The sequence below is a fragment of the Ranitomeya variabilis genome, chromosome 5, assembly GCF_051348905.1.
Source record: "Ranitomeya variabilis isolate aRanVar5 chromosome 5, aRanVar5.hap1, whole genome shotgun sequence".
NCBI lineage: Eukaryota > Metazoa > Chordata > Amphibia > Anura > Dendrobatidae > Ranitomeya > Ranitomeya variabilis.
Genome location: NC_135236.1, coordinates 685,667,379 through 685,694,159, shown reverse-complemented (window position 1 = coordinate 685,694,159; position 26,781 = coordinate 685,667,379). Strand labels below are relative to the sequence as shown.

Below are 26,781 nucleotides of genomic sequence, written 5' to 3'. Positions count from 1 at the left end.
TTTTTCCGATGATTGGAAGTCTCATGTGGAGCAGGTCAGGATGGTATTTCAGATCCTTCATGATAATGCTTTATTTGTGAAGGGGTCTAAGTGTCTCTTTGGAGTGCAGTAGGTTTCTTTTTTGGGCTTTATTTTTTCTCCGTCATCTATAGAGATGGATCCGGTTAAGGTTCAGGCCATTCATCAATGGATTCAGCCCACGTCCGTGAAGAGTCTTCAGAAATTTTTGGGCTTTGCTAATTTTTATCGCCGTTTCATTGCTAACTTCTCCAGTGTGGTTAAACCCTTGTCCGATTTGACGAAGAAAGGCGCTGATGTGACGAATTGGTCCTCTGCGGCTGTTTCTGCCTTTCAGGAGCTTAAACGCCGATTTACTTCTCCCCGGTGTTGCGTCAGCCAGATGTTTCTCTTCCATTTCAGGTTGAGGTTGACGCTTCTGAGATTGGGGCAGGGGCCGTTTTGTCTCAGAGGAATTCTGATGGTTCCTTGATGAGGCCATGTGCCTTCTTTTCCCGAAAGTTTTCGCCTGCTGAACGTAATTATGATGTCGGCAATCGGGAATTGTTGGCTATGAAGTGGGCGTTCGAGGAATGGCGACATTGGCTTGAGGGAGCCAAGCACCGTATTGTGGTCTTGACCGATCATAAAAATCTGATTTACCTCGAGTCTGCCAAGCGGCTGAATCCTAGACAGGCTCGATGGTCTTTGTTTTTCTCCCGTTTTGATTTTGTGGTCTCGTATCTTCCGGGTTCTAAGAATATTAAGGCTGATGCCCTCTCTAGGAACTTTTTGCCTGATTCTCCGGAGGTCCTTGAACCAGTCGGCATTTTAAAGGAAGGGGTGGTCCTTTCTGCCATCTCCCCTGATTTGCGACGGGTTCTTCAGGAATTTCAGGCTGACAAACCTGACCGCTGTACAGTGGGGAAACTGTTCGTTCCTGATAAATGGACTAGTAGAGTGATTTCGGAGGTTCATTGTTTTGTGTTGGCTGGTCATCCTGGTATTTTTGGTACCAGAGATTTGGTTGGTAGGTCTTTTTGGTGGCCTTCTTTGTCGCGGGATGTGCGTTCTTTTGTGCAGTCCTGTGGGACTTGTGCGTGGGCTAAGCCTTGTTGTTCCCGCGCTAGTGGGTTGCTTTTGCCTTTGCCGGTCCCTGAGAGGCCTTGGACGCATATTTCTATGGATTTTATTTCAGACCTTCCGGTTTCCCAGAGGATGTCGGTTATCTGGGTGGTTTGTGACCGGTTTTCTAAGATGGTTCATTTGGTGCCTTTGCCTAAGTTGCCTTCCTCTTCTGAGTTGGTTCCATTGTTTTTTCAGCATGTGGTTCGTTTGCATGGTATTCCGGAGAATATTGTGTCCGACAGAGGTTCCCAGTTTGTTTCTAGGTTTTGGCGAGCCTTTTGTGCTAGGCTGGGCATTGATTTGTCTTTTTCTTCCGCATTTCATCCTCAGACGAATGGCCAAACCGAGCGAACTAATCAGACTTTGGAAACTTATTTGAGATGCTTCGTGTCTGCTGATCAGGATGATTGGGTGGCTTTCTTGCCATTGGCCGAGTTTGCCCTTAATAATCAGGCTAGTTCGGCTACCTTGGTTTCGCCCTTCTTTTGTAATTTTGGTTTTCATCCTCGTTTTTCTTCAGGGCAGGTTGAGCCTTCTGATTGTCCTGGTGTGGATTCTGTGGTTGACAGGTTGCAGCAAATTTGGGCTCATGTGGTGGACAATTTGGTGTTGTCTCAGGAGGAGGCGCAACGTTTTGCTAATCGTCGTCGGTGTGTTAGTTCCCGGCTTCGGGTTGGGGACTTGGTCTGGTTGTCTTCCCGTCATGTTCCTATGAAGGTTTCTTCCCCTAAGTTTAAGCCTCGGTTTATTGGTCCTTATAGGATTTCTGAGATTATCAATCCGGTTTCTTTTCGTTTGGTCCTTCCGGCATCTTTTGCCATCCATAATGTTTTCCATAGATCTTTATTGCGGAAATATGTGACGCCCGTTCTTCCCTCTGTTGATCCTCCGGCTCCTGTATTGGTTGATGGGGAGTTGGAGTATGTGGTTGAGAAGAGTTTGGATTCTCGTTTTTCGAGATGGAAGCTTCAGTACCTTGTCAAATGGAAGGGTTACGGCCAGGAGGATAATTCTTGGGTTTTTGCCTCTGATGTCCATGCTGCTGATTTGGTTCGGGGCTTTCATCTGGCTCGTCCTGATCGGCCTGGGAGCTCTGGTGAGGGTTCGGTGACCCCTCTTCAAGGGGAGGGGGCACTGCTGTGAATTCTGCTCTTGGGCTCCCTCCGGTGGTTGTTAGTGGTAGTGCAGTGGTCTCTGGATTGTAAGCTAGGGCAGGTGTTTCTGCTTATTGCAGTTCTATTAGGTATTTAGGTGTGTAGGATCCATCAACCCTGCCAGTTGTCCATTGTATCTTGGAGGGATTGCATCTCTGTCTGGCTCCACTTGCCCTGCTGTCATTTCAGCTAAGATAAGTGTCTGGTTTTTGCTCTCTTTAGCACGCATGCAGTGTGCTTTTATGTGCAGTGCAATCTATTGTGTTTTTGTCCAGCTTAGACTTTGTTTGGATTTTTCTGTCATGCTGGATTCTTTGGAGATGCAGATATACATCCTATGTCTTTAGTTAGATGTAGTAGATAGTATATTCTGCTGTGGATTTTTCTAGAGTTTTAATACTGACCGCTTAGTACTCTGTCCTATCCTTTTCTATTTTAGCTAAAAGTGCCTCTTTTGCTAAACTCTGTCTTTTCTGCCTGTGTACGTATTTCCTCTTAAACTCACAGTCAATATTTGTGGGGGGCTGCCTATCCTTTGGGGCTCTGCTCTGAGGCAAGATAGGATTTCCCATTTCCATCTTTAGGGGTATTTAGTCCTCCGGCTGTGTCGAGGTGTCTAGGCCTGGTTAGGTACATCCCACGGCTACTTCTAGTTGCGGTGTCAGTATTAGGATTGCGGTCAGTACAGGTACCACCTACTCCAGAGATAGTCACATGTGGCTCCAGGGTCACCGGATCATAACAGGGCTGGTTCTGTTGTGAATCAGACCCTAATCACAGGACAATAAAACAATCTTTATCTAAGAATTGGCCCAATATTTATGGACGTAACTGTTTATCACCCATGGTAATTCTGCTTCATGTCACCTGGCTTATCCATGGTTTTTTTCCCCTCTCCCCTTTTTTTTTTTTTCTATACTATGTTGTGCATAAATATGTGATTCTTCAGAATTTGTTTTAGTCTTTGCCTGATGAAGAGACGTATGTAGTCTCGAAAGCTTGCAATTTGTTACCATCTTTTCAGTTAGCCATTAAAAGGTATCAACCACTGAGGACTCTCAATTCTAAATATTTTTCTTTCAATACCAGTATTTTCAGGTCCATGGTGCTGTGATCAGACATACAGAAATGTTTGGCCACAGGTAGATCCATTCTTTTTTCTCTTATTGTGTGGCGGTGAGAATTCATCCTTGTTCTCAGTTTCTGCCTTGTCTCCCCCACATACAGACCCCCAGTTGGACATTTAGTACAAATAATTAGGTACACCACATTAGAAGTGTCGCAGCTGAAAGTACCTGGGATCTTGTAGTCCTGATGTGAGTTGGGATCTTTATCTTGTCCGTGGTCATTATAAATGGACAGGTTTTACATTTTTTCTGGTTGCAGGGAAAGGTTCCTGCAGCTGTTGGAGAGGACAGGGAGCTCTTGACAATGATGCTTCTTAAGGTACCGTCACACTAAGCGACGCTGCAGCGATAGCGACAACGATGCCGATCGCTGCAGCGTCGCTGTGTGGTCGCTGGAGAGCTGTCACACAGACCGCTCTCCAGCGACCAGCGATGCCGAGGTCCCCGGGTAACCAGGGTAAACATCGGGTTGCTAAGCGCAGGGCCGCGCTTAGTAACCCGATGTTTACCCTGGTTACCAGCGTAAAAGTTAAAAAAACAAACAGTACATGCTCACCTGCGCGTCCCCCAGCCTCTGCTTCCTGACGCTGACTGAGCTCCGGCCCTAACAGCACAGCGGTGACGTCACCGCTGTTGCTTTCACTTTCAGTTTAGGGCCGGCGCTTTAGTGTCAGGAAGCAGAGGCTGGGGGACGCGCAGGTGAGCATGTACTGTTTGTTTTTTTAACTTTTACGCTGGTAACCAGGGTAAACATCGGGTTACTAAGCGCGGCCCTGCGCTTAGTAACCCGATGTTTACCCTGGTTACCAGTGTAAAATATCGCTGGTATCGTCGCTTTTGCTGTCAAACACGGCGATACACGGCGACCTAGCGACCAAATAATGTGCAGACCTTCTAGCAGCGACCAGCAATTTCACAGCGGGATCCAGATCGCTGCTGCGTGTCAAATACAGCGATATCGCTATCCAGGTCGCTGCAACGTCACGGATTGCTGGCGATATCGCCTAGTGTGACGGTACCTTTAGATTTGGGGGCTGCCTAAAACACAGTAGTGGGGGGTCTGGAGGATTGTAATCAGGCATCTTTTTGTAGTAAAGGTTGTAATTTCCGTGCAGCTCCCCTTAGCGCCTCCAGATTTGGATTGTAGGTGACTACTAGAGGTACCCGGTTATTTTCTTCTTTAGCTTTGTAATGTAGCAGGTGATTCCTTGATATTCTGGTGGTTCTTGTGATCTGATTTTCAATTGTTCTTGGATGGTAGCCCTGATTCAAAAAGGTCTTTCTGAGGCGACCAAGGTGTTCATCCCTGTCCATTGGGTTGGAACATATACGATTGTATCTGATGGCTTAGCTGTAGACAATGGAGTTTGTGTGTTTTGGATGGAACTGTCCCATTTAAGGTATGTTGGACGGTCGATTGGCTTCTGATACAGGGATGTCTCTATTTTATTGTTCTGCAGCTTAATGATGGTGTCCAGAAAGTTAATTTCAGTGCAGGAGTAGTTGAGTGTTAAGTTGATGGTGGGATGAAATTGATTAAACTGTTCATGGAACGTCTTTAGCTGTGGCTCAGACTCCGTCCAGATGACTAAATTGTCATCAATGTAGCGGTAGTACGCCAGAGGCTCCTCAGACCTTGTGGGGGCATCACAACACAGAACCAGACCCTAATCAGAGGACAATAAAACATTCACTCCTTATCTAGGAACTGCTGCAATATTTATGGACACAACTGTTTATCACTCACATAATGGTGGTTCTGCTTCACTTCACTTGTCTTATCCACTGCATTATCTTTCTGCTGTGTTGTGTATAAATATGTGATTCTTCAGAATTTGTATTAGTCTATGCCTGATGAAGAGGCCTGAGTAGTCTCGAAAGCTGGAGTATAAGGCAGAATAGTGAGTGCAGCTCTGGAATTGACTGGAGCATAAGACATGATGTAACAGCAGAATCGTGAGTGCAGCTCTGGAGGTGACTGGAGGATAAGATAAAACAGAGGATTAGTGAGTGCAGCTCTGGAGGTGACTGGAGCATAAGACATGATGTAACAGCAGAATCGTGAGTGCAGCTCTGGAGGTGACTGGAGGATAAGATGAAACAGAGGATTAGTGAGTGCAGCTCTGGAGGTGACTGGAGGACAGGTGCCCACAATCAGTCACACCCTGCTAGGAGCAGCACCTGTCTTGTGAGCTCCAGCACTTCCAGCAGGAGGCCCAGAGTCTGCCTCTCTTCTCCCCAGGGAGAGGCAGGCTTCCTGGGAGGCCGGCATGGCTTCCCAGGCTTCTGTTCCCCGGTCTGTGCCGGCGGGGGACAGACAGCAGCAGCAGCAGCAGCAACCGGCCCAAGAGGGACTGAGGAGGTCGGGACGGGTGAGAAGAACCATACCCACCTACTCCAACCCTGAGACGGCTCATCGTCCGCCCAGAGAGGGAGACAGGGGCACCCCAGGCCCCAGGAAGGAGAGCCCAGGAACATCCTGGGGGGAGAGGAGCTCCGGCGAGTCCACGAGTACCTTCTCCTCCCGAGTGGTCGCCATGCTACGTGAGTATGAGGACGCCGGCAAAGCACTGACCGGGCTGAAGGAGAAGCTGCAGGAGGCTCGAATCCTGAACACCCGAGCCTCTAGCAAGGAGAAACCCGTGACCTCCCAGAGGTTCAGAGCCCTCAGAGATGAGGTGGCCCGGTTAGTGCTCCTCCGGGAGGGGATTGAGAAAAGCGCAGGTCCCTTCCTGGAGAGGTTTAAGAACCAGCGGCGGTTCTCAGAAATGAAGGGGTTAAATACCTCAGGAGAGCCGCCAGCCGGCGTCCTAAGCGACAAGGAGGAGGACGACGACGTGGCTGTGACTGGAGTCCTACAAGCTGGAACCAGCCGGGAGAGTGAGTCGCAGAGCCGACAACAGAGAAGCGGCCTCCCGGCACGGCAGAGGACTCCGACAGCACAGGCTGGAGTGTCAGCGGAGGAAGAGGAGGAGGGCGGTCTGCTACAGGAGATCCGACAGCTGGAGTCTCCAGTGAACCTGGACTGCTTCTCCTTTGGTGAGGACGAGCCAGCAGAGGAAACAAAGAAGAGGAAGAAGACAACGAAGGAGACCGCACGGGAGGTGGTGAGTTACAGATATGTACTGATGGATGATGTGACACCTACCACCTCCTGTGTAAACCCCACCAAACCTAAAGGCACGGGCTCTGCAGTGGGTCCGGGGCATAGGCAAGGTGGGGAGAGGAGGAGGACGTCCGGCGGTGCTGCCGTCTGTGCGGGGAACAGTGCAGGGGGCGAGGCTGTGGAGGTACTCACGGCGCCGGACATAGGGGACCCCGAGGAGTTTCCCTCTCTGCCCTCTGCGGCTAAGCCGGTTATCACCGGGGCTGAGGGGGGCGAGGGGGATGTCCACGCCGTTGCGAAAGGGGGACGGTGTGGGCAGACTCCATCCCTGCTCGCTACGGCTGAGCCGGCCGACGCCGGGGCTGTGGGGGGCAGGTCCGAGAAACTTGGTGCGGCGAAAGGGGGGCGCACTGTTGTGTCAGGGGCGCAGTGCGCCTCAACAGAGAAGAGGCACGCGGCTGCAATAGGGGAGCAGCGAGTCCAAAAAGGAAAAAAAAAGCAGGAAACATCATCTGCAGGGAACACTGGGCGCCCTGCTGCGACGGGAGGACAGAGTGCTCCAGCACCCAAATGTGACGCCGGGACCCCGAAGTCTGTGGGTGCGGGGCAGGCGGTGCCCCCCAACAGGCAGTGGGCCCAGAATAATAAAATACAAACTGCTGCAGTAGGGGGGCAAGGCGCTCCAGAGACACAACAGAGAGCCAGCACCAATCAAGGGAAAACAGGTGTGGTGCTGCACCCCTCCCCCGGTCCAGCAGGTGTGAGTGCAAAGAAGCCAGACACAAGTGAGGAGAAAATGGATGTTACTGTGGAAGGTGCAGAGAACAGTTTTACAAATAGTGGTGTGAATACTGGAAAAAAAGTGACGGGAAGTGGTGGCAATGGTAAGAAGAATGAAAGCAGCTGTGCAGGAAATGATGGGAGTAGTAGTGGAGTGAATGATGGGAGTAGTGGTGGAGTGAATGGTGGGAATAGTGGTGGAATGAATGATGGGAGCAGTGGTGGAGTAAATGATGGGAGTAGTGATGTTGCAAATGATGGGAGTAGTAGTGGAGTGAATGGTGGGAGTAGTGATGTTGCAAATGATGGGAGTAGTGGTGGAGTGAATGAGGAGAACATTACTGGTGTTGGTGGAGGGGAAGCAGGTAGTGGTCCCGCTGCCTCCCCAGCGGTGGCGGGGTCTTCAGCCCCAAGCTATTCAGCAGCTGTCACTGCTGGGGGTAGTAGTGCGCCCTTGTCTGGTGACCCTGAGGATGGTGACTTGCAACAGCGCTTCCTGGACGCCCTGAGGAGAGGGGAGAGTTCTATCAATGTAGAGGGGAGGGAGGTTGATCTGTCTTTCTGGATAGAGAGACACGGTCTTTCCGCCTTCCGAGATAGAGGGGCAGAGACTGTCTGGTCTCTGCCGACACCGGGGCAGAGGAGTAACCGTAGGAACGTGGCCCGTCTCCAGTGGGTAAGCAAGGATGCCTGTCCTGATCGGTCAAAGGTTGCTGAGCTCCTGCTGGGGATGGGCTTCGTGGCACATGACATCTTTGCCTTGATCCATCCCTATGGGACCTCCTACTTCGATGTCAGCTTCGTGAGGCCGGAGGGCCTTGAGCTTTTCTGGTCTCGCCATGAGCTGGCTCGGGGTCGCCCCGAATGGCAGGGTTTCCTCGCTGAAGCAATATCCCGCCAGAACTCGGTCAGGAAGGTGACCGTTTTGACCAGTAACGAGTCACTTTCCTGTGTCGACATCTCCACCTGGGTTGGACGATATGGCGACATCATCGGTATTCCCGAGAAAACCCTCGATGAGCATGGTATCTGGTCAGGAGCCTGGACCTTCATGGTGAAATTGAAGGTTTCAGGAAACACCGTTACCCATATCCCTTCCTCAACATTTTTGGGGAGGGACAGGATCTTGATTTTCTACCGGGGGCAGCCTAAGGTCTGTCACAGGTGCGGCAGCCCCACACACTTCAGTGCGCAGTGTACCACCCAGAAATGCGCACTGTGTGGGGACCTCGGCCATCTCGCTGCTACCTGTGGCAGAATTAGGTGTAACCTGTGTGGTGACCTCGGTCACCCGTTCAGTCGCTGTCCGCGTTCCTTTGCCAATGTGGTCCTGAAAGCGGCGAGTGCGGGACAGGCGAAAGCCGGGACTAATCTCGCCGGTGAAGGGACCAACAGAGGCGGAGGAGGCAGGGAACCGGTGAGGAGCAGGCTGCCGCCATCCAATATCAGGCGGCAGCAGCAGCGCCGTGGGAACAGGGGGCAGGGAGTAATGACCCTAAACTCTGACCCGGGTGCTTCACTTGCAGCTGAGGATCCTAAAGACGGCGAATTGAGCGAGGAAGTCAAGAGACTTGAAAGGGAGGAGCAAAAGGACGCCATGTCTGCCCAGGAACCTTCATCCGGTGACAGTCTGGATGAGGGAGATGGGGAGTGGTCACAGCAAAAGAAAAAGGGTAACAGGAAAACAACTAAGGAAAAGAGGGGGTCCGGGCCTCGAGCCTCCTCCTTGGAGTGCGACCCCTCTGACTCCGTAGCCCTGATCCAGGTGCCATTGGAAGGTCCAGCCGCCCCCCCTCTGGTGGATCTCTCTAACCGGTTCCGGGCCCTCCAGGACTCCCCTCCAGAGGGGAGCGATGGGGAACCGGGGCCGGAGGTTGCGGACAAGGTTGTTGGGGCTCAGGAGGTCGCTGGGTCTTCTTCTCAGGGGGCAAATACAAAGCCTTCTGGGGGGGGGACTACCTCAGGACCACCAGACAAGGGCCAGAGTGTATGTAAGGAGAGAATGGATGAGTCTGTTTGTCTTAAGCGCACTAAAAACTCATCATTGTCAGAGGAAGAGGGTGAAACTGTTGGGGGTGGGAAGAAAAAGGCTATCTAATTCAATCAATCATGATGGCGGCACCCACCCCATTGACGCTGGCAACCATTAATGTTGCCAGCATAAAGTCAGATGTGGCAAGGTACACGGCCTTTCATTTTCTCGGCCAACTTGACGCCGACATTTTGTTTTTGCAGGAGACCAGGTTGACCGACCTATCAACCATGCATAAAGCAAGGCGGGAGTGGAGGCACGGGCCCTCCTACTGGTCTCTTGCGGCCGAGCCGTATAGTGGGGTGGCGGTCCTTTTTAAGACCGCAGCGGTTGAATGCAGGCGATTGATCGAGTTAGAAATGGGGAGATGCTTGATCCTAGATGTCTCCATTGGGGGACAGGAGCTTCGGCTCATTAACATCTACGGTCCCCAGTCCAAGTGGGACCGCAAGTGTCTCTTCATGAAGATCAAACCTTTCTTATTTTCGAGTCGGCAGGTGGTCTTTGGAGGGGATTTCAACAACGTCACGAGACCCTGTGATAGAGGAGGTTCCGGAGACCGGCTGGCTTACGATTGCGTCGCGCTAAATAGGATAGTAAGTGAGGCACGCCTGGTGGATGTCCACATCCGGCACAACACAGGCCACGCGGGGTTCACTTTTTTTAGAGGTAGTCAGTGCAGGTCTAGGTTAGACAGGTTTTATTTGAAGGAGGATGCCGTCTCCTCGCCGTTGTCGGTTGTGGAGGTGGAGTTCTCCGATCACTGTTTGATTATGTTTTCTCTGAGCGTTACAGAGACTCCTCGGATGGGAAGAGGTTATTGGAAGCTGAATTCGTCACTCCTTGAGGAAGAAGCTGTAAGACGGTCCTTTGAGGAATTTCTTCAGAGCCAGGTACCGCTGCTGGGCCTAAGTAACACTAAGTCTGAGTGGTGGGAGATGTTCAAACATCGGGTGGCGAGATTCTTCCGGCAACTCTCGAACCTCAGAAGCCTGAACAGGGATCGCCTGTATCAGAGCCTGAGGAGGAAACTCGAGCAACTTGTCTCGACTGGGGGTAGCCGCGAGGCGATCTCCAGTGTGAAATCCTTGCTAAAGAGGTGTCAGTACGATAGGCACGCATCTTTGGTTTTTGAGAGGGATTACGGGAAGTACTACTCGCCCGACCCCTACAGAAGCTGCAAGATGTCAGTGAATAGTAAGATAGTGACTGGGCTGATGGACAGTACGGGATCCCTGAGAAGGTCCAGATCAGGGATCTTGGAGGTCGTCAGTTCATACTACTCGCACCTCTTGGGAAGGAAGGAACTGGATCGTGACAGGATGTCGGCTTTCCTGGCTGAAGCTGTTCCTGAGCCAGGGGCTGACCTCTCGCTGGGCGGTTTGGCAGAAGCGATCAAAGAAGAGGAAGTGAGACTGGCGATCGATGGGCTCCGGCCCAAAAAATCGCCAGGTCCGGATGGCTTAACATCCGAGTTCTTTAAGACCTTTAGGGACTCCTTGGTCCCCCTCTTGACTCAGGTATTTAATGAGTGTCTCTCCTCGGGCACTCTGCCGAGATCATTAAGGAGGTCAGCTTTGATCATTTTGTCAAAGGGTAAGGACCCGTCACGCATTGAGAATTGGCGTCCCATATCACTTCTCAATGTGGACAGGAAGGTTTTGGCTAAGATACTCTTCAATAGGCTGGTGAAGTTTGCACCGCAGCTCCTTTCGGAGGCCCAGCACTGTTGCGTTCCTGGCCGTAGCACTTTCAGTGCTGTTCTGGGTGTCCGAGAGGCCGTGGAGCAGGGCAGGGCAGGCCTTTGGAAGGGGTTCTTGCTGACCCTGGATCAGGCAAAAGCCTTTGATCGGGTCGACCACGAGTACCTCTGGTCCACTCTTTTGAGGTATGGTCTGCCTGGAGGGTTTGTGGACTGGCTTAAGACCTTGTACGCAGGGGCTGAGACTTTCCCTCTGGTAAACGGGTGGATTGGACAACCTTTCGGGGTGGGATCTGGTGTCCGCCAGGGCTGCCCTCTTAGTCCTTTGCTTTACGCGTTTGCGATCGATCCCTTCCTCAGAAGGGTTGATTGTGGACCGTTGGCGGGGGTGAGGATGGGCGGGTTGGCGCCAGAGGCTATCCTGAGGGTAGTGGCCTACGCGGACGACGTTACTGTCTTTGTTTCTTCGCAAGAGGAGGCGATGGTGGTGATGTCAGAAGTGGAGAGCTACTCGGAGGCATCCGGGTCCAAGGTCAACCAAGACAAGTGTGAGAGTCTCTGGCTGGGAAGCGGGGATCCCACGTTTGATCTTCCGGACACCCTCCCCGAACCCCAAGAACATGCCAAAGTCCTAGGCATCGAATTTGGCCAGGGTGATTACCCCACGAAAAACTGGGAAGGCAGAATCAAGGGTGTCGCCCAAAAAGTGGACCAATGGAAGGGTTGTTTTTTGACCCTGAGGGAAAGGGTTGACCTGTGCAAAGCTTTCCTGCTCCCCTTGTTAATCTACCTGGGCAGCGTCTGTGTCTTGCCGGAGCCCCTTTGGACACGGGTCTACAGTCTGTTCTTCCAGATGTTATGGGGGAATAGACTAAACCTAGTCAAACGGGAGGTCACTTATCGCACGAGGAGACTAGGGGGGTTGAATATGGTAAACCCCGTGGTGTTTCTAGTGAACACCTTTTTGAAAGTTAACGTGGCAAACCTCTGGAAAGAGAGGGCTCCTCCGTGGGTATTCTCCTGCAAAGGATGGTTTCAGCCTTTCTTCCAGGAATGGGAGACAGGGGGAAGATTGAAGGATCTTCGCACACCGCACGGGCATCTCCCGGCTTATGTTACCCCGGTTCTGAAAATGATGCGCCGGTGGGGTCTGGGAATGTGGGAAGTGAGGTCCCTCCCGAGGAAACTCCTCGACATGCGGGTCTTGCTTTCGCATTTTCAGAGACCATTGGTCCTCAGGGACTGCCCGAGTCGGGATCTAGAGGTTGGGTTAAGTTTGCTAAATTCTAGTAGGATCCCCAAGAAGTATTGGGACTTGACTTGGCGCTGCTTCCAAGGTAAGTTGTATGTGAGGGACAATTTGAAGCACAGGAGCTCCGTGGACAGGAATTGTCCCCGTGAGGCTTGTGCTACCATGCTGGAAAGCATGGAGCACTTCCTGCTTCATTGTCCCTTTAATACAGAGGTGTACAACAGGCTGGGTGCTTCCATTGGTTGGCCGCGGCTGGCCACTCTGTCCTATGCCGAGTGGGCCTATGGAGCGTTCAGAGACCTCGGGAGAAGGGACCGAGCCACTTTATTCTTAGTCAGCGCAGTGGTCAGGTACTTCACGTGGAACGCACGTGTTTTAGTTACGACGCAGAGTAAAATCCTCCGTGTAGATGAAGTTTGTAGCAGCATCCTAGGTGCCCTGGTGAAGGTGCGTTCTCTGGAGTGCGAAAGACTGGGTGCCCGGAGGGCGGCCCATCTCTGGAGGGGTTTCTCCTTCGGGGTGCCTTAGTCCGTTAGCGCTCCTATATCCTGGTGGCGGGCTGATGTCTTTACACCCTAGATTTTTGTTTTGTATCTCTGTTCCCTGAATAGAAGGTTTGCAGGCATCGAACTTGAGCCTTGGGTGGTGAGTATGTAGGTTGTGTTCTGTGATGTTGGTTTTTGTATATATTGTATATAGTGTATTGTATATATTGTATATAGTGTGTATAATAGAGGGTCTTAGTTAGGTTGGGTGGGGGGATTGGGGGGTTCAACGGCGGTGATAAGAGACTGATCTGGCCTGGCCCAGGCCCTGCCTGGGGAAAAACTTTGGGGCCTGATCCTAGCTCGGATAATTCCTGAACTTTGTGGCCAGAGCTGGATCAGGGGTGGCGGGATAGTTAGGGGTAGGTGTGTGTATATATATTAAAAAAGGAAAAAAAAAAAAAATAATAATAATAATAATAATAATAAAAAAAAAATTTTGTACACTGTATTGTATTTAGGTTTGTTGTGGGGTGAATGTGGTGGTGTAAGGGGGGGGCTGTAAGGTAAGGCAGTGGGACCAGTAGGGTTGTGTTGTGTTTGCGGTGTTGTATAGTGTTCGGTTTAGTATAATGTGTTTATAGTGTATATATTGTATATAATATTGTATATAGGACGGTGTGAATGTAGTTGGGGTTGTATATAGTAGTATGAATGAAGCTGGGCCGGGGGTCTTATATGATTTTATACTATTTATTATGTAAAATTGTTACAGGGGTATTCATGTAATTATGAGTATTTTGTTTGTTGTCTTTTAGCTTTGCTTTATTTTATTGGAATTTTTGTTTCTCGGTCCTGATTTGTAGGTCATGAACTTTCTCCATTTTGGTTCCATTTCTGGTTTATTTCTTTGTGATTTTTGTCGTTTGTTGTCGTCTGATTGGAGCTTTGTTCTTATGTTTTGTTCTGTTGTGTTTTATTTGTAATGTATCTTGGTTATTGTCATGTAAAGTATTTTTATTTTATTTAATAAAAGACCTGGAGGATAAGACATGATGTAACAGCAGAATAATGAGTGCAGCTCTGGAGGTGACTAGAGTGTGCCATAAGACACGATGTAACAGCAGAATAATGAGTGCAGCTCTGGAGGTGACTAGAGTGTGCCATAAGACATGTCATTATTACATACGTGCAGTAGTTTACACTACATTTCATACATATTTGTATTTTAGTTTTCCACATTTTATGGTATGTTTCCCTTTCTCAGACCTTTCTGATTTCCGGCCTTCTCTGTCCTCGCCGTTTGTTTCTCTTTTGTTCTCTTTTTTTTCTTTTTCTCCTGATATAACAACGCTGATTATTATTAGGAGTTATAACTTTTTATGCTGCAAACGATCCTTATTTCTCTATTCTTACCCTCCACTACGTATTTCTCACTTTATATCCCCATCCCCCTTTTTATTTCTTGCCGTTATCCTGAATTTTTTGTATCCAATTAATTCCTTTGGTTGTATTTGTCTATCACCTGCTCCATAGAGGATGGCACAGCTCCCATGTCCTCCCCGCGCTCCCATCTGCTCCGCACTCCCATGTCCTCTCAGTGCTCCTATCTACTCTGTGCTTCCATCTACTCTGCACTCCCATGTCCTCCCCGAGCTCCCATCTACTCCACGCTCCCATGTCCTCCCCGCGCTCCCATGTCCTCCCCGCGCTCCCATCTACTCCGCACTCCCATGTCCTCTCAGTGCTCCTATCTACTCTGTGCATCCATCTACTCTGCACTCCCATGTCCTCCCCGAGCTCCCATCTACTGCACGCTCCCATGTCCTCCCCGCGCTCCCATGTCCTCCCCACGCTCCCATGTCCTCCCCGCGCTCCCATGTCCTCCCCGTGCTCACATGTCCTCCCCGCGCTCCCATGTCCTCCCTGCGCTCCCATGTCCTCCCCGCTCTCCCATCTACTCCACGCTCCCATGTCCTCCCCGCGCTCCCATGTCCTCCCCGTGCTCACATCTACGCCGCGCTCACATGTCCTCCCCACGCTCCCATGTCCTCCCCGCGCTCCCATGTCCTCCCCGCTCTCCCATCTACTCCACGCTCACATGTCCTCCCCGCGCTCCCATGTCCTCCCTGCGCTCCCATGTCCTCCCCGCTCTCCCATCTACTCCACGCTCCCATGTCCTCCCTGCACTCCTATCAACTGGCGCTCCCATGTCCTCCCCGTGCTCCCATGTACTCCGCACTCCCATGTCCTCTCCGTGCTCCCATCTACTCCGCACTCCCATGTCCTTCCATCTACTCCACGCTCACATGTCCTCCCTGCGCTCCCATCAACTGGCGCTCCCATGTCCTCCCCACACTCCCATCTACTCCATGCTCCCATGTCCTCCTCGCACTCCCATGTCCTTCCCGTGCTCCCATCTACTCCGTGAACTCCCATCTACTGCGCGCTCCATGTCCTCCCCGTGCTCCCATCTACTCCACGCCCCCATGTCCTCCCCGCGCTCCCATCCACTCCGTGCTCCCATGTCCTCCCCACGCTCCCATCTACTCCGTGCTCCCATGTCCTCCCTGCGCTCCCATCTACTCCATGCTCCCATGTCCTCCCTGAGCTCCCATATCCTCCCCGTGCTCCCATCTACTCCACGCTGCCATGTCCTCCACGCACTCCCATCTACTCCGTGCTCCCATGTCCTCCCCGCGCCCCCATCTACTCCATGCTCCTATGTCCTCCCTGAGCTCCCATATCCTCCCCGTGCTCCCATCTACTCCACGCTCCCATGTCCTCCACGCGCTCCCATCTACTCCGTGCTCCCATGTCCTCCCCGCGCCCCCATCTACTCCGTGCTCCTATGTCCTCCCTGAGCTCCCATCTACTCCACGCTCCCATGTCCTCCCGGAGCTCCCATATCCTCCCCCGTGCTCCCATCTACTCCACGCTCACATGTCCTTCCCGCGCTCCCATCTACTCCGTGCTCCCATGTCCTCCCTGAGCTCCCATATCCTCCCCGTGCTCCCATCTACTCCACGCTCACATGTCCTCCCCGCGCTCCCATCTACTCCATGCTCCCATGTCCTCCCTGCGCTCCCATCTACTCCACACTCCCATGTCCTCCCTGAGCTCCCATATCCTCCCCCATGCTCCCATCTACTCCACGCTCACATGTCCTCCCCGCGCTCCCATCTACTCCGTGCTCCCATGTCCTCCCTGCGCTCCCATCTACTCCACACTCCCATGTCCTCCCTGAGCTCCCATATCCTCCCCCGTGCTCCCATCTACTCCATGCTCCCATGTCCTCCCTGCGCTCCCATCTACTCCACACTCCCATGTCCTCCCTGAGCTCCCATATCCTCCCCCATGCTCCCATCTACTCCGTGCTCACATGTCCTCCCTGCGCTCCCATCTACTCCACGCTCCCATGTCCTCCCCATGTTCCCATATCCTCCCCCGTGCTCCCATCTACTCCACGCTCACATGTCCTCCCCGCGCTCCCATCTACTCCGTGCTCCCATGTCCTCCCCGCGCTCCCATCTACTCCACACTCCCATGTCCTCCCTGCGCTCCCATATCCTCCCCCATGCTCCTATCTACTCCACGCTCACATGTCCTCCCCGCGCTCCCATCTACTCCGTGCTCCCATGTCCTCCCCGCGCTCCCATCTACTCTGTGCTCACATGTCCTCCCCGCGCTCCCATCTACTCCGTGCTCCCATGTCCTCCCCGCGCTCCCATCTACTCCACACTCCCATGTCCTCCCTGAGCTCCCATATCCTCCCCCGTGCTCCCATCTACTCCGTGCTCACATGTCCTCCCCGCGCTCCCATCTACTCCGTGCTCCCATGTCCTCCCCGCGCTCCCATCTACTCCGTGCTCCCATGTCCTCCCTGAGCTCCCATATCCTCCCCGTGCTCCCATCTACTCCCGCTCTCACATGTCCTCCCTGCACTCCCAGCTACTCCCCTCGCTGACGTGGCGCACACTGACGGACATTTTGTGATGTTTCCCCAGCAGCTTGGACGGCTGTGCTACATTGTACCCAATATTGTTACTATTGTACGTTGATTTCGGGGACACTCTCTGTTCCATCATGTGGGGATGTGGACAGATCACTTTCTATCCGCACATTGTGTCACTTTTCCTTTTGAGGAATATTTTCCCTTTCTGATTTTATTATCACTATTATATTCTGTAATTAATAAAAGGTTTGATTTTATAAAATATTTGTGGTCATCGGGTTTATAATTCGCAACAAGCATTTACTGTTTTTTGTATATGTGTGATGATGAGATGACTGGAGTAATGTTCTAGCAGAGGTCACGTGTGGTTGCACTCACGCGTCGGACACGATGCCCTCCGCGATCTCGCACACGTGGACAAACAGCAGCACGAACGTCAGGATCCATCGCAGGTTGTGCCCTGGGAAGTGCAGCCAGGTGTTGTGGTGGATCTGGACCTTGGAGCTCTGACTCCCCCATCCTGCAAATAATCCAGAAAAATCACAAATCCATGCGGGTCACATGATGAGTCTACACCCAGAGAGGCTGCACGAGGTTCTGCAGAAGCTGGGTTACTACATATGTGCAGAGTATTGTCTCTGATCCTGAGTGTGGGGTCACTCCCAAATGATTCCACTAGGTCAGCAATATTCAGGGAGTCATTAGTGTCAGCTCCTCCATTATTTACCACAGTTCTCCGCATGTACAGTCTTGGCCAAAAGTGTTGGCACCCACCGCGTTTCTCATACTCAGGTTTATTTCCTTCGTGTTCATTGGAACAACATAAAAAACAGAGAAAAAAGGCAAATTGGACATAATTTCACACAAAACCCCACAAATGGTCTGTATAGTATTGCTGGCGCCCTCCTGAATATTTGGTCACGCCCTTTGGGATAAATCCCTGCGATCAGTCGCTCCCTATAACCATCCACAAGCTTCTTCCTCCTCTCAGCCTGGATCTTGGACTCTTCTTACAATCTGCTCCCGGTATCATATTTCATCTTCTCCCAACAGCGATTGTAAGATCTCTCCACAGTGGATCTATGGGATCTAGATCCAGACTCATTGCTGCCACTTCAGAACTCTCCGACGCTTTGTGTCCATCCATTTCTGGGGGCTTCTTGAAGTATGTTTGGAATCATTGTCCTGCTCGAAGATCCATGACCTAGAAAGCACACCCAGCTTTCTGACACTGGGCACTACATTGCTACCCACAATCCTGTGGTAAATGTCAGATCAATGATTCCTTGCATACAGTCAGGGAACCAAGTGCCAGAGGCAGCAAAACCACCACAAAACATACCTGAGCATCCACCATATCTGACTGTAGGTACTGTGTTCTTATCTGTGAGCCTCCACCATATCTGACTGTAGGTACTGTGTTCTTATCTGTGAGCCTCCACCATATCTAACTGTAGGTACTGTGATTTTATCTGTGAGCCTCCACCATATCGGACTGTAGGTACTGTGTTCTTATCTGTGAGCCTCCACCATATCTGACTGTAGGTACTGTGTTCTTATCTGTGAGCCTCCACCATAACTGTAGGTACTGTGATTTTATCTGTGAGCCTCCTCCATATCTGACTGTAGGTACTGTGTTCTTGTCTGTGAGCCTCCACCATATCTGACTGTAGGTGCTCTGTTCTTTTCTTTACAGGCCTCATTTCGCTTTTGGTAAACAACAGAATTATCTACTTTAATAAAAAGCTCTATCTTGGTCTCATCTATCCACAAGATGCTCTCCCAGAAGGATTTTGGTTGCTCACATACATTCTGGTAAACTGCAGTCTAGCTTTTCTATGTCTGTGTGTCAGCAGTGGAGCCCTCAAGGGCCTCCTGCCATAGCGTTTCATTACATTCACATGTGGACGGATAGTTCACGCTGACACTGATGCACCCTGATCCTGCAGGACAATTTGGATCTCTTTGGACATTGATTGGGGCTTCTCCAACATCGGACTATCCTGCGTTGCAACTTTTCATTCATTATCTGCCGTCCACATCCAGGGAAACTAGCTACAGTGCCAATGATCATCAACTTCTTGATTATGTTGTGTAACTTGGAGAAAGGAACATCAAGATCTCCGGAGATGGACTGGTAACCTTGAGATTGTTGATATTGGTCAACAGTTTTGGTTCTCAAGTCCACAGACAGTTCTGTTCTCCTCTTTCTGTTCTCCATGCTTGGTGTGGCACACACAGACACACAATGCAAAGATCGAGTCAAATTCTCCCCTTTTTATCGGTTTTCAGGAGTGATTTTTATATTGCTTGCACCTGTTACTTGCGACAGGTGAATGTGCACGAGCATCACATGCTGGAAACAAAGATGTTTACCCACAATTTTGGAAAAGAGCCAACAATTGTGTCCAGCCCATTTTTGGAGTTTTGTGTGAAATTATGTCCAATTTGCCTTTTTTCCCTGTGTTTTTCGTGTCATTCCAGTAAATACAGACCTGAAGGGTAACAAAATGTGGGGAATTGTGATAATGTTCTGGTGGAAATACTAAATTTTCTGGAACAATTTCAAGGGAGTTAAGACTTTTGGCCATGACAATGTGTATGCACCCCTATAATAAGGAGGCATTCAAATATATGCATGTCCCTCATGATCAGGAGCAGCCCTAATACATGTATGTATGCATCCCCATAATCAGGAGAAACATAGATATGTATGTGTCCCCATAATCAGGAGCAGCCAATAGATATGTATGCGCCCCCATAATCAGCAGCAGCCCATAGACAGGTATGTATGTATGCGCCCCATAATCAGGAGAAACATAGATATGTATGTGTCCCCATAATCAGGAGCAGCCAATAGATATGTATGCGCACCCATAATCAGCAGCAGCCAATAGCTATGTATACGCCCCCATAATCAGGAGCAGCCCATAGACAGGTATGTATGTATGCGCCCCCATAATCAGGAGAAACATAGATATGTATGTATCCCCATAATCAGGAGCAGCCAATAGATATGTACAGCATGCATCCCCATAATCATGAGCAGCCAATAGATATGTATGCGCCCCCATAATCAGGAGAAACATAGATGTGTATGCATCCCCATAATCAGGAGCAGCCCATAGACAGATATGTATGTATGCGCCCCATAATCAGGAGAAATATAGATATGTATGAATCCCCATAATCAGGAGCAGCCAATAGATATGTATGTGCCCCCATAATCAGGAGAAATATAGATATGTATGAATCCCCATAATCAGGAGCAGCCAATAGATATGTATGTGCCCCCATAATTAGGAGAAACATAGATATGTATGCGTCCACATAATCAGGAGCAGCCAATAGATATGTATGCGTTCCCATAATCAGGAGCAGCCAATAGATATGTATGTGCCCCCAAAAGCAGGAGAAACATAGATATGTATGTGTTCCCATAATCAGGAGCAGCCAATAGATATGTATGCACCCCCATAATCAGGAGCAGCCAATAGATATGTATGTGACCCCATAATCAGGAGAAACATAGATATGTACAGTATGTATCCCCATAATCAGGAGCAGCCAATAGACAGGTATGTATGTATGCATCCCCATAATCAAGAGAAACATAGATGTGTATGCACCCCCATAATCAGGAGCAGCCCATAGACAGGTATGTATGTATGTGCCCCATAATCAGGAGAAACATAGATATGTATGTATCCCCATAATCAGGAGCAGCCAATAGATATGTATGCATCCCCATAATCAGGAGAAACATAGATGTGTATGCACCCCCATAATCAGCAGCAGCCAAAAGTAATGTATGCGCCCCCATAATCAGGAGCAGCTCATAGACATGTATGTGCCCCCATAATGAAGCTGCTATGGGCTGCTGCCCATAGATATGTCTGCGTCCCCATGATCAGGAGCAGCCCAGAGATATGTATGCACCCCCATAATCAGGAGAAACATAGACATGTATGCACCCCCATAATCAGGAGCAGTCAATAGATATGTATGCGCCCCCATAATCAGGAGAAGCATAGATATGTACACATCCCCATAATCAGGAGCAGCCAATAGAAATGTATGCGCCCCCATAATCAGGAGCAGCTCATAGACATGTATGTGCCCCCATAATGAAGCTGCTATGGGCTGCTGCCCATAGATATGTATGCGCCTCCATAATCAGGACCAGCCCATAGATATGCATGCACCCCCATAATCAGGAGCAGCCCACGTGACACTTACCAATGAAGAGAATTGGAAAAGTGATAAAGAGCAGCAAGACGTGAGGGACGAGGTTCAGGGCGTCCAGGAAGCAGATATTGTTCAGCACGCCGTTATTCACATTGTAGGAGGTGTTAGTGTCATTCCCACAGAACGAGAGGCTCATATCTACCTGCAACACAGAAGATGGATTCAGCGGCAGAAAACACCATACTCACATCCGGAGCTGCAATCACAAGACCACTGACAGAGAGTCCACCCGGCTGTAGTGTAAAAATGAAGTGCAGCTCTGGGGTATAACAAAGGATGTAACTCAGGATCAGTAACGTAATGTATGTACACAGTGACTGCACCAGCAGAATAGTGAGTGTAGCTCTGGGGTATAATACAGGATGTAACTCAGGATCAGTAATGTAATGTATGTACACAGTGACTGCTCCAGCAGAATAGTGAGTGTAGCTCTGGGGTATAATACAGGATGTAACTCAGGATCAGTAACGTAATGTATGTACACAGTGACTGCACCAGCAGAATAGTGAGTGTAGCTCTGGGGTATAATACAGGATATAACTCAGGATCAGTAATGTATGTACACAGTGACTGCACCAGCAGAATAGTGAGTGCAGCTCTGGAGTATAATACAGGATATAACTCAGGATCAGTAATGTAATGTATGTACACAGTGACTGCACCAGCAGAATAGTGAGCGCAGCTCTGGAGTATAATACAGGATGTAACTCAGGATCAGTAATGTATGTACACAGTGACTGCACCAGCAGAATAGTGAGTGCAGCTCTGGAGTGTAATACAGGATGTAACTCAGGATCAGTAATGTAATGTATGTACACAGTGACTGCACCAGCAGAATAGTGAGTGCAGCTCTGGGGTATAATACAGGATGGAACTCAGGATCAGTAATGTATGTACACAGTGACTGCACCAGCAGAATAGTGAGTGCAGCTCTGGGGTATAATACAGGATGTAACTCAGGATCAGTAATGTAATGTATGTACACAGTGACTGCACCAGCAGAATAGTGAGTGCAGCTCTGGAGTATAATACAGGATGTAACTCAGGATCAGTAATGTAATGTATGTACACAGTGACTGCACCAGCAGAATAGTGAGTGCAGCTCTGGAGTATAATACAGGATGTAACTCAGGATCAGTAATGTAATGTATGTACACAGTGACTGCACCAGCAGAATAGTGAGTGCAGCTCTGGGGTATAATACAGGATGTAACTCCGGATCAGTAATGTATGTACATAGTGACTGCACCAGCAGAATAGTGAGTGCAGCTCTGGGGTATAATACAGGATGTAACTCAGGATCAGCAATGTAATGTATGTACAGTGACTGCACCAGCAGAATAGTGAGTGCAGCTCTGGAGTATAATACAGTATGTAACCCAGGATCAGTAATGTAATGTATGTACACAGTGACTGCACCAGCAGAATAGTGAGTGCAGCTCTGGAGTATAATACAGGATGTAACTCAGGATCAGTAATGTAATGTATGTACACAGTGACTACACCAGCAGAATAGTGAGTGCAGCTCTGGAGTATAATACAGTATGTAACCCAGGATCAGTAATGTAATGTATGTACACAGTGACTGCACCAGCAGAATAGTGAGTGCAGCTCTGGAGTATAACTCAGGATTCTACATAGTCTCTGCACCCCTGATGACAGTGATCACACTGGGATGTATAATAACTGGTTCCTGGGATTACACATTTCATCAGTCGGTAAATGAGGACAAATTGAACAAGAAACAACCATCCAGAAATCTCTGGAACCAGCGCAAGCAGAAAACTGCGGCTTATGCTAGAGGAAAATAATGTATATAATGTACAGGGGGATACGATATATACCATATACAGAGGGATACGATATATACCATATACAGGGGGATACGATATATACCATATACAGGGGGATACGATATATACCATATACAGGAGGATACGATATATACCATATACAGGGGGATACGATATATACCATATACAGGGGGATACGATATATACCATATACAGGGGGATACGATATATACCATATACAGGGGGATACGATATGTACCATATACAGGGGGATACGATATATACCATATACAGGGGGATACGATATATACCATATACAGGGGGATACGATATATACCATATACAGGAGGATATGATATATACCATATACAGGGGGATACGATATATACCATATACAGGGGGATACGATATATACCATATACAGGGGGATACGATATGTACCATATACAGGGGGATACGATATATACCATATACAGGGGGATACGATATATACCATATACAGGGGGATACGATATATACCATATACAGGGGGATACGATATATACCATATACAGGGGGATACGATATATACCATATATAGAGGGATACGATATATACCATATACAGGGGGATACGATATATACCATATACAGAGGGATACGATATATACCATATACAGGGGGATACCATATATACCATATACAGGGGGATACAATATATACCATATACAGGGGGATACGATATATGCCATATACAGGGGGATACGATATATACCATATACAGGGGGATACGATATATGCCATATACAGGGGGATACGATATATGCCATATATAGGGGGATACAATATATACCATATACAGGGGGATACGATATATACCATATACAGGGGGATACGATATATACCATATACAGGGGGATACGATATATGCCATATATAGGGGGATACAATATATACCATATACAGGGGGATACGATATATACCATATACAGGGGGATACGATATATACCATATACAGGGGGATGGGTCATTCCATATCAAGTGATCCAAATATGAATATTTTTTTTACCTTACGTCTTTAGATTTTTTTATTTTTTGTTTTTATGAAGTACAACTTTAGTTAATTACAAATTAAAAGTTTAGAATTTTTTTCTTCATCAGTTAATTTTTTACAGATTTTTAAAGTTTTGAAAAAGCATGGATTTTGGCCTGGTATGGCTTTACATTTTGTATCATATCTCGGGCTAGAATTAAGATATAGAGGTGGGAGAGGCATCATTTTTCTCAGAACGGTACCGGCTTTCATTTGATATGTCACAAGACTATGTTTCTTTATATTTTGTTTTGGAGAAATCAAATTAAAAATTTTGATGCGCAATTCTGAAAAAAACGTATGTTTTAAAATTGTGAAAACATGCATGTGTGTCACTTGTGTCCTTGTTTACATTTGTACAGGGATTCAACTTGGGATCTATCACATTTGTATTTTTTTTTTAAGCCTTGAATCATCTGATGTTTATGTTTGTGTGAGTTTCTTCCTTTTTTCTTTTCAAATTACAACTTACTGCATTCAACATTTATATGTAACAATAAAGAAACACAAAAAACAAAGTGCCAGAATAAATGCATCTTAGGCTACTTTAACACTAGCATCGTACTCGGCCCGTCGCAGTGCGTCGCGCCGACGCTAGCGTTGTTTGCGCTGCACAACGGGTGCAGCGGATGCAGATTTTCAGCGCATCCGCTGCCCCATTGTGAGGTGCGGGGAGGAGGGGGCGGAGTTCCGGCCGCGCATGCGCAGTCGGAAAAGACGTTCCCGACGTACCAAAAAACGTTGCAAGCAACGTTTTTTGCTGCCGACGGTCCGCCACAACACGACGCAACCGTCGCACGACGGTTGCGACGTGTGTCAATGCGTCACACTGCGTCGCCAATGTTAGTCTATGGAGAAAAAACGCATCCTGCAAGCACTTTTGCAGGATGCGTTTTTTGACCAAAACGACGCATTGCGACGGAGGACAAAAAACGCCAGTGTGAAAGTACCCTTAATCATCATAACTACTTGCTCAGGATTTTCAACCTGAATGCATTGAACAAGCCAAAAGATAAAAGGTGATCACATCCTCCAGTGTGGTTTTCTAAATACAGTCTGATCCTAATTATATGTTAAAAACAAGATTAAAAGAACCAATATTTCTACCACCTATTTATACATGGAACAATTTTTTTTCTACTATATCACTAAACATGTCATCTCTGAAGTGTTTAAGAAGAATAGTCCAGTAGTTAAATCCTCGTACTATAAAATATAGACTAATCAAACAATTAATAGTAGGTTGTTACACTGGCCTGTTATCATCAATGTGTCCCTTCTAGTGGGTGAAATGCCATCTTGCCCATAAGTGCTCACTAGCAATGGCCGTTTCCTTCTGTGTCAGAGTATGTGCGGCTGTCATGGTGCTCGGCTCCACCTGAGTTATATCTGATTTTTGTTCACTTTTACAATGTCTGATTTTCTTGGATACACATAGGACGGCGCTGGACCAGAAGGTGCAGAAAAGTCCTTTCTACGTCTTCATTTTCACAATCTTTGGAGAGTCCAGTAGCCGCCAGCGCCGATCATATTCACAGGTCACATCACCAGTTCTGTCATCCATTGCCGATCTTGTGCCGCCTTCTACCACGTCATGGACCTCTCTGTCTATTTCTACTACATGGGATGACAGTCCGGTATTGCTGAGTCCATGTGATGGGTTCTGCTTCCTGTAACCGATGTTATAACAAACTCTCCTCCTCCCCGTAGTCCTGGTTTGTACAATCCATGAACTGGATGTTAAGAGTATTTTTCTCCCTCCATTTGAGGAGTTGCCTGGGTGATAAGATTTGGTGTGAATACGGTCTGTGGAGACCCGAGCTGCCGGCCGGTCATCTGCTCTGCAGTCACCGTCTACCCCTGGTCATCCTCAGCTCTAACAAAGCTTCTCCTCTGTCCTCTCCTGCTTCTAATACTCTGTAACATAATAAATAATACCGTAATATCTAACAATCATGGATTATTTGGTAAATATGGACCCCACACTGTTAGACCACAAGCTGAGCAGATCTGAAATCAAGATTTTTGAACGGACACTGTAATAGTTTTATTTTTTAAAATATGATCCCATCACAATCCCAGCTTGTATTTTGGTACAGATGTGAATAGGAGCATAACAGGTACATGTGCAGTTTTTGAAATTTTTAAATTAAACGTTTTTTTCGGAAATGCGTTTTCAAGTTTTGCGCTTGCGTTCGCATAGGTAAAATATTATCAAAGATACTCTTGTGACATATCTCGTGAAAGCTTGTACTGTTCTGAGTAGAATGGTGTTTATTTTGTTTCTCTATCTCTTTTCTAGCATGAGTTATGGGGAGAAATGTAAAGGCAGGCAACACCGAAATTCGCACTTTTTCCGAACTTTGAAAATCAATAAAAAATAAAAAAAAAATCTAGAATTTTTTTCTTCTTCACATTTTGCATTCTCTGACACACTATTACCAAATAACAAAATCTCAAAAGAATTAAAAATATAGTGGTAAAAATCATTGGTTCACTTGACATGGAATGACCCGGATACGATATATGCCATATACAGGGGGATACAATATATACCATATACAGGGGGATACGATATATGCCATATACAGGGGGATACGATATATACCATATACAGGGGGATACAATATATACCATATACAGGGGGATACGATATATACCATATACAGGGGGATACGATATATACCATATACAGGGGGATACGATATATACCATATACAGGGGGATACGATATATACCATATACAGGGGGATACGATATATACCATATACAGGGGGATACGATATATGCCATATACAGGGGGATACGATATATACCATATACAGGGGGATACGATATATACCATATACAGGGGGATACGATATATGCCATATACAGGGGGATACGATATATGCCATATATAGGGGGATACGATATATACCATATACAGGGGGATACGATATATGCCATAT

General features: G+C 48.3%; 1 protein-coding gene across 6 annotated transcripts in view; it reads right to left on the bottom strand.

Moving 5' to 3' along the window:
- ABCC9 (ATP binding cassette subfamily C member 9) overlaps nt 1-26,781 on the bottom strand; it is a 184,550-nt gene that overhangs the window by 134,651 nt on the left and 23,118 nt on the right. For all 6 annotated transcript variants that reach the window (XM_077267227.1, XM_077267228.1, XM_077267225.1 and 3 more), the window contains exons 2-3: nt 20,958-21,108; nt 17,097-17,238 (exon numbers count right to left, since the gene is read on the bottom strand). In XM_077267227.1, the coding sequence (XP_077123342.1) occupies nt 17,097-17,238; nt 20,958-21,102 (287 nt within the window). In that variant the 5' untranslated portion in view covers nt 21,103-21,108. The remainder of the gene's footprint in view (nt 1-17,096; nt 17,239-20,957; nt 21,109-26,781) is intronic.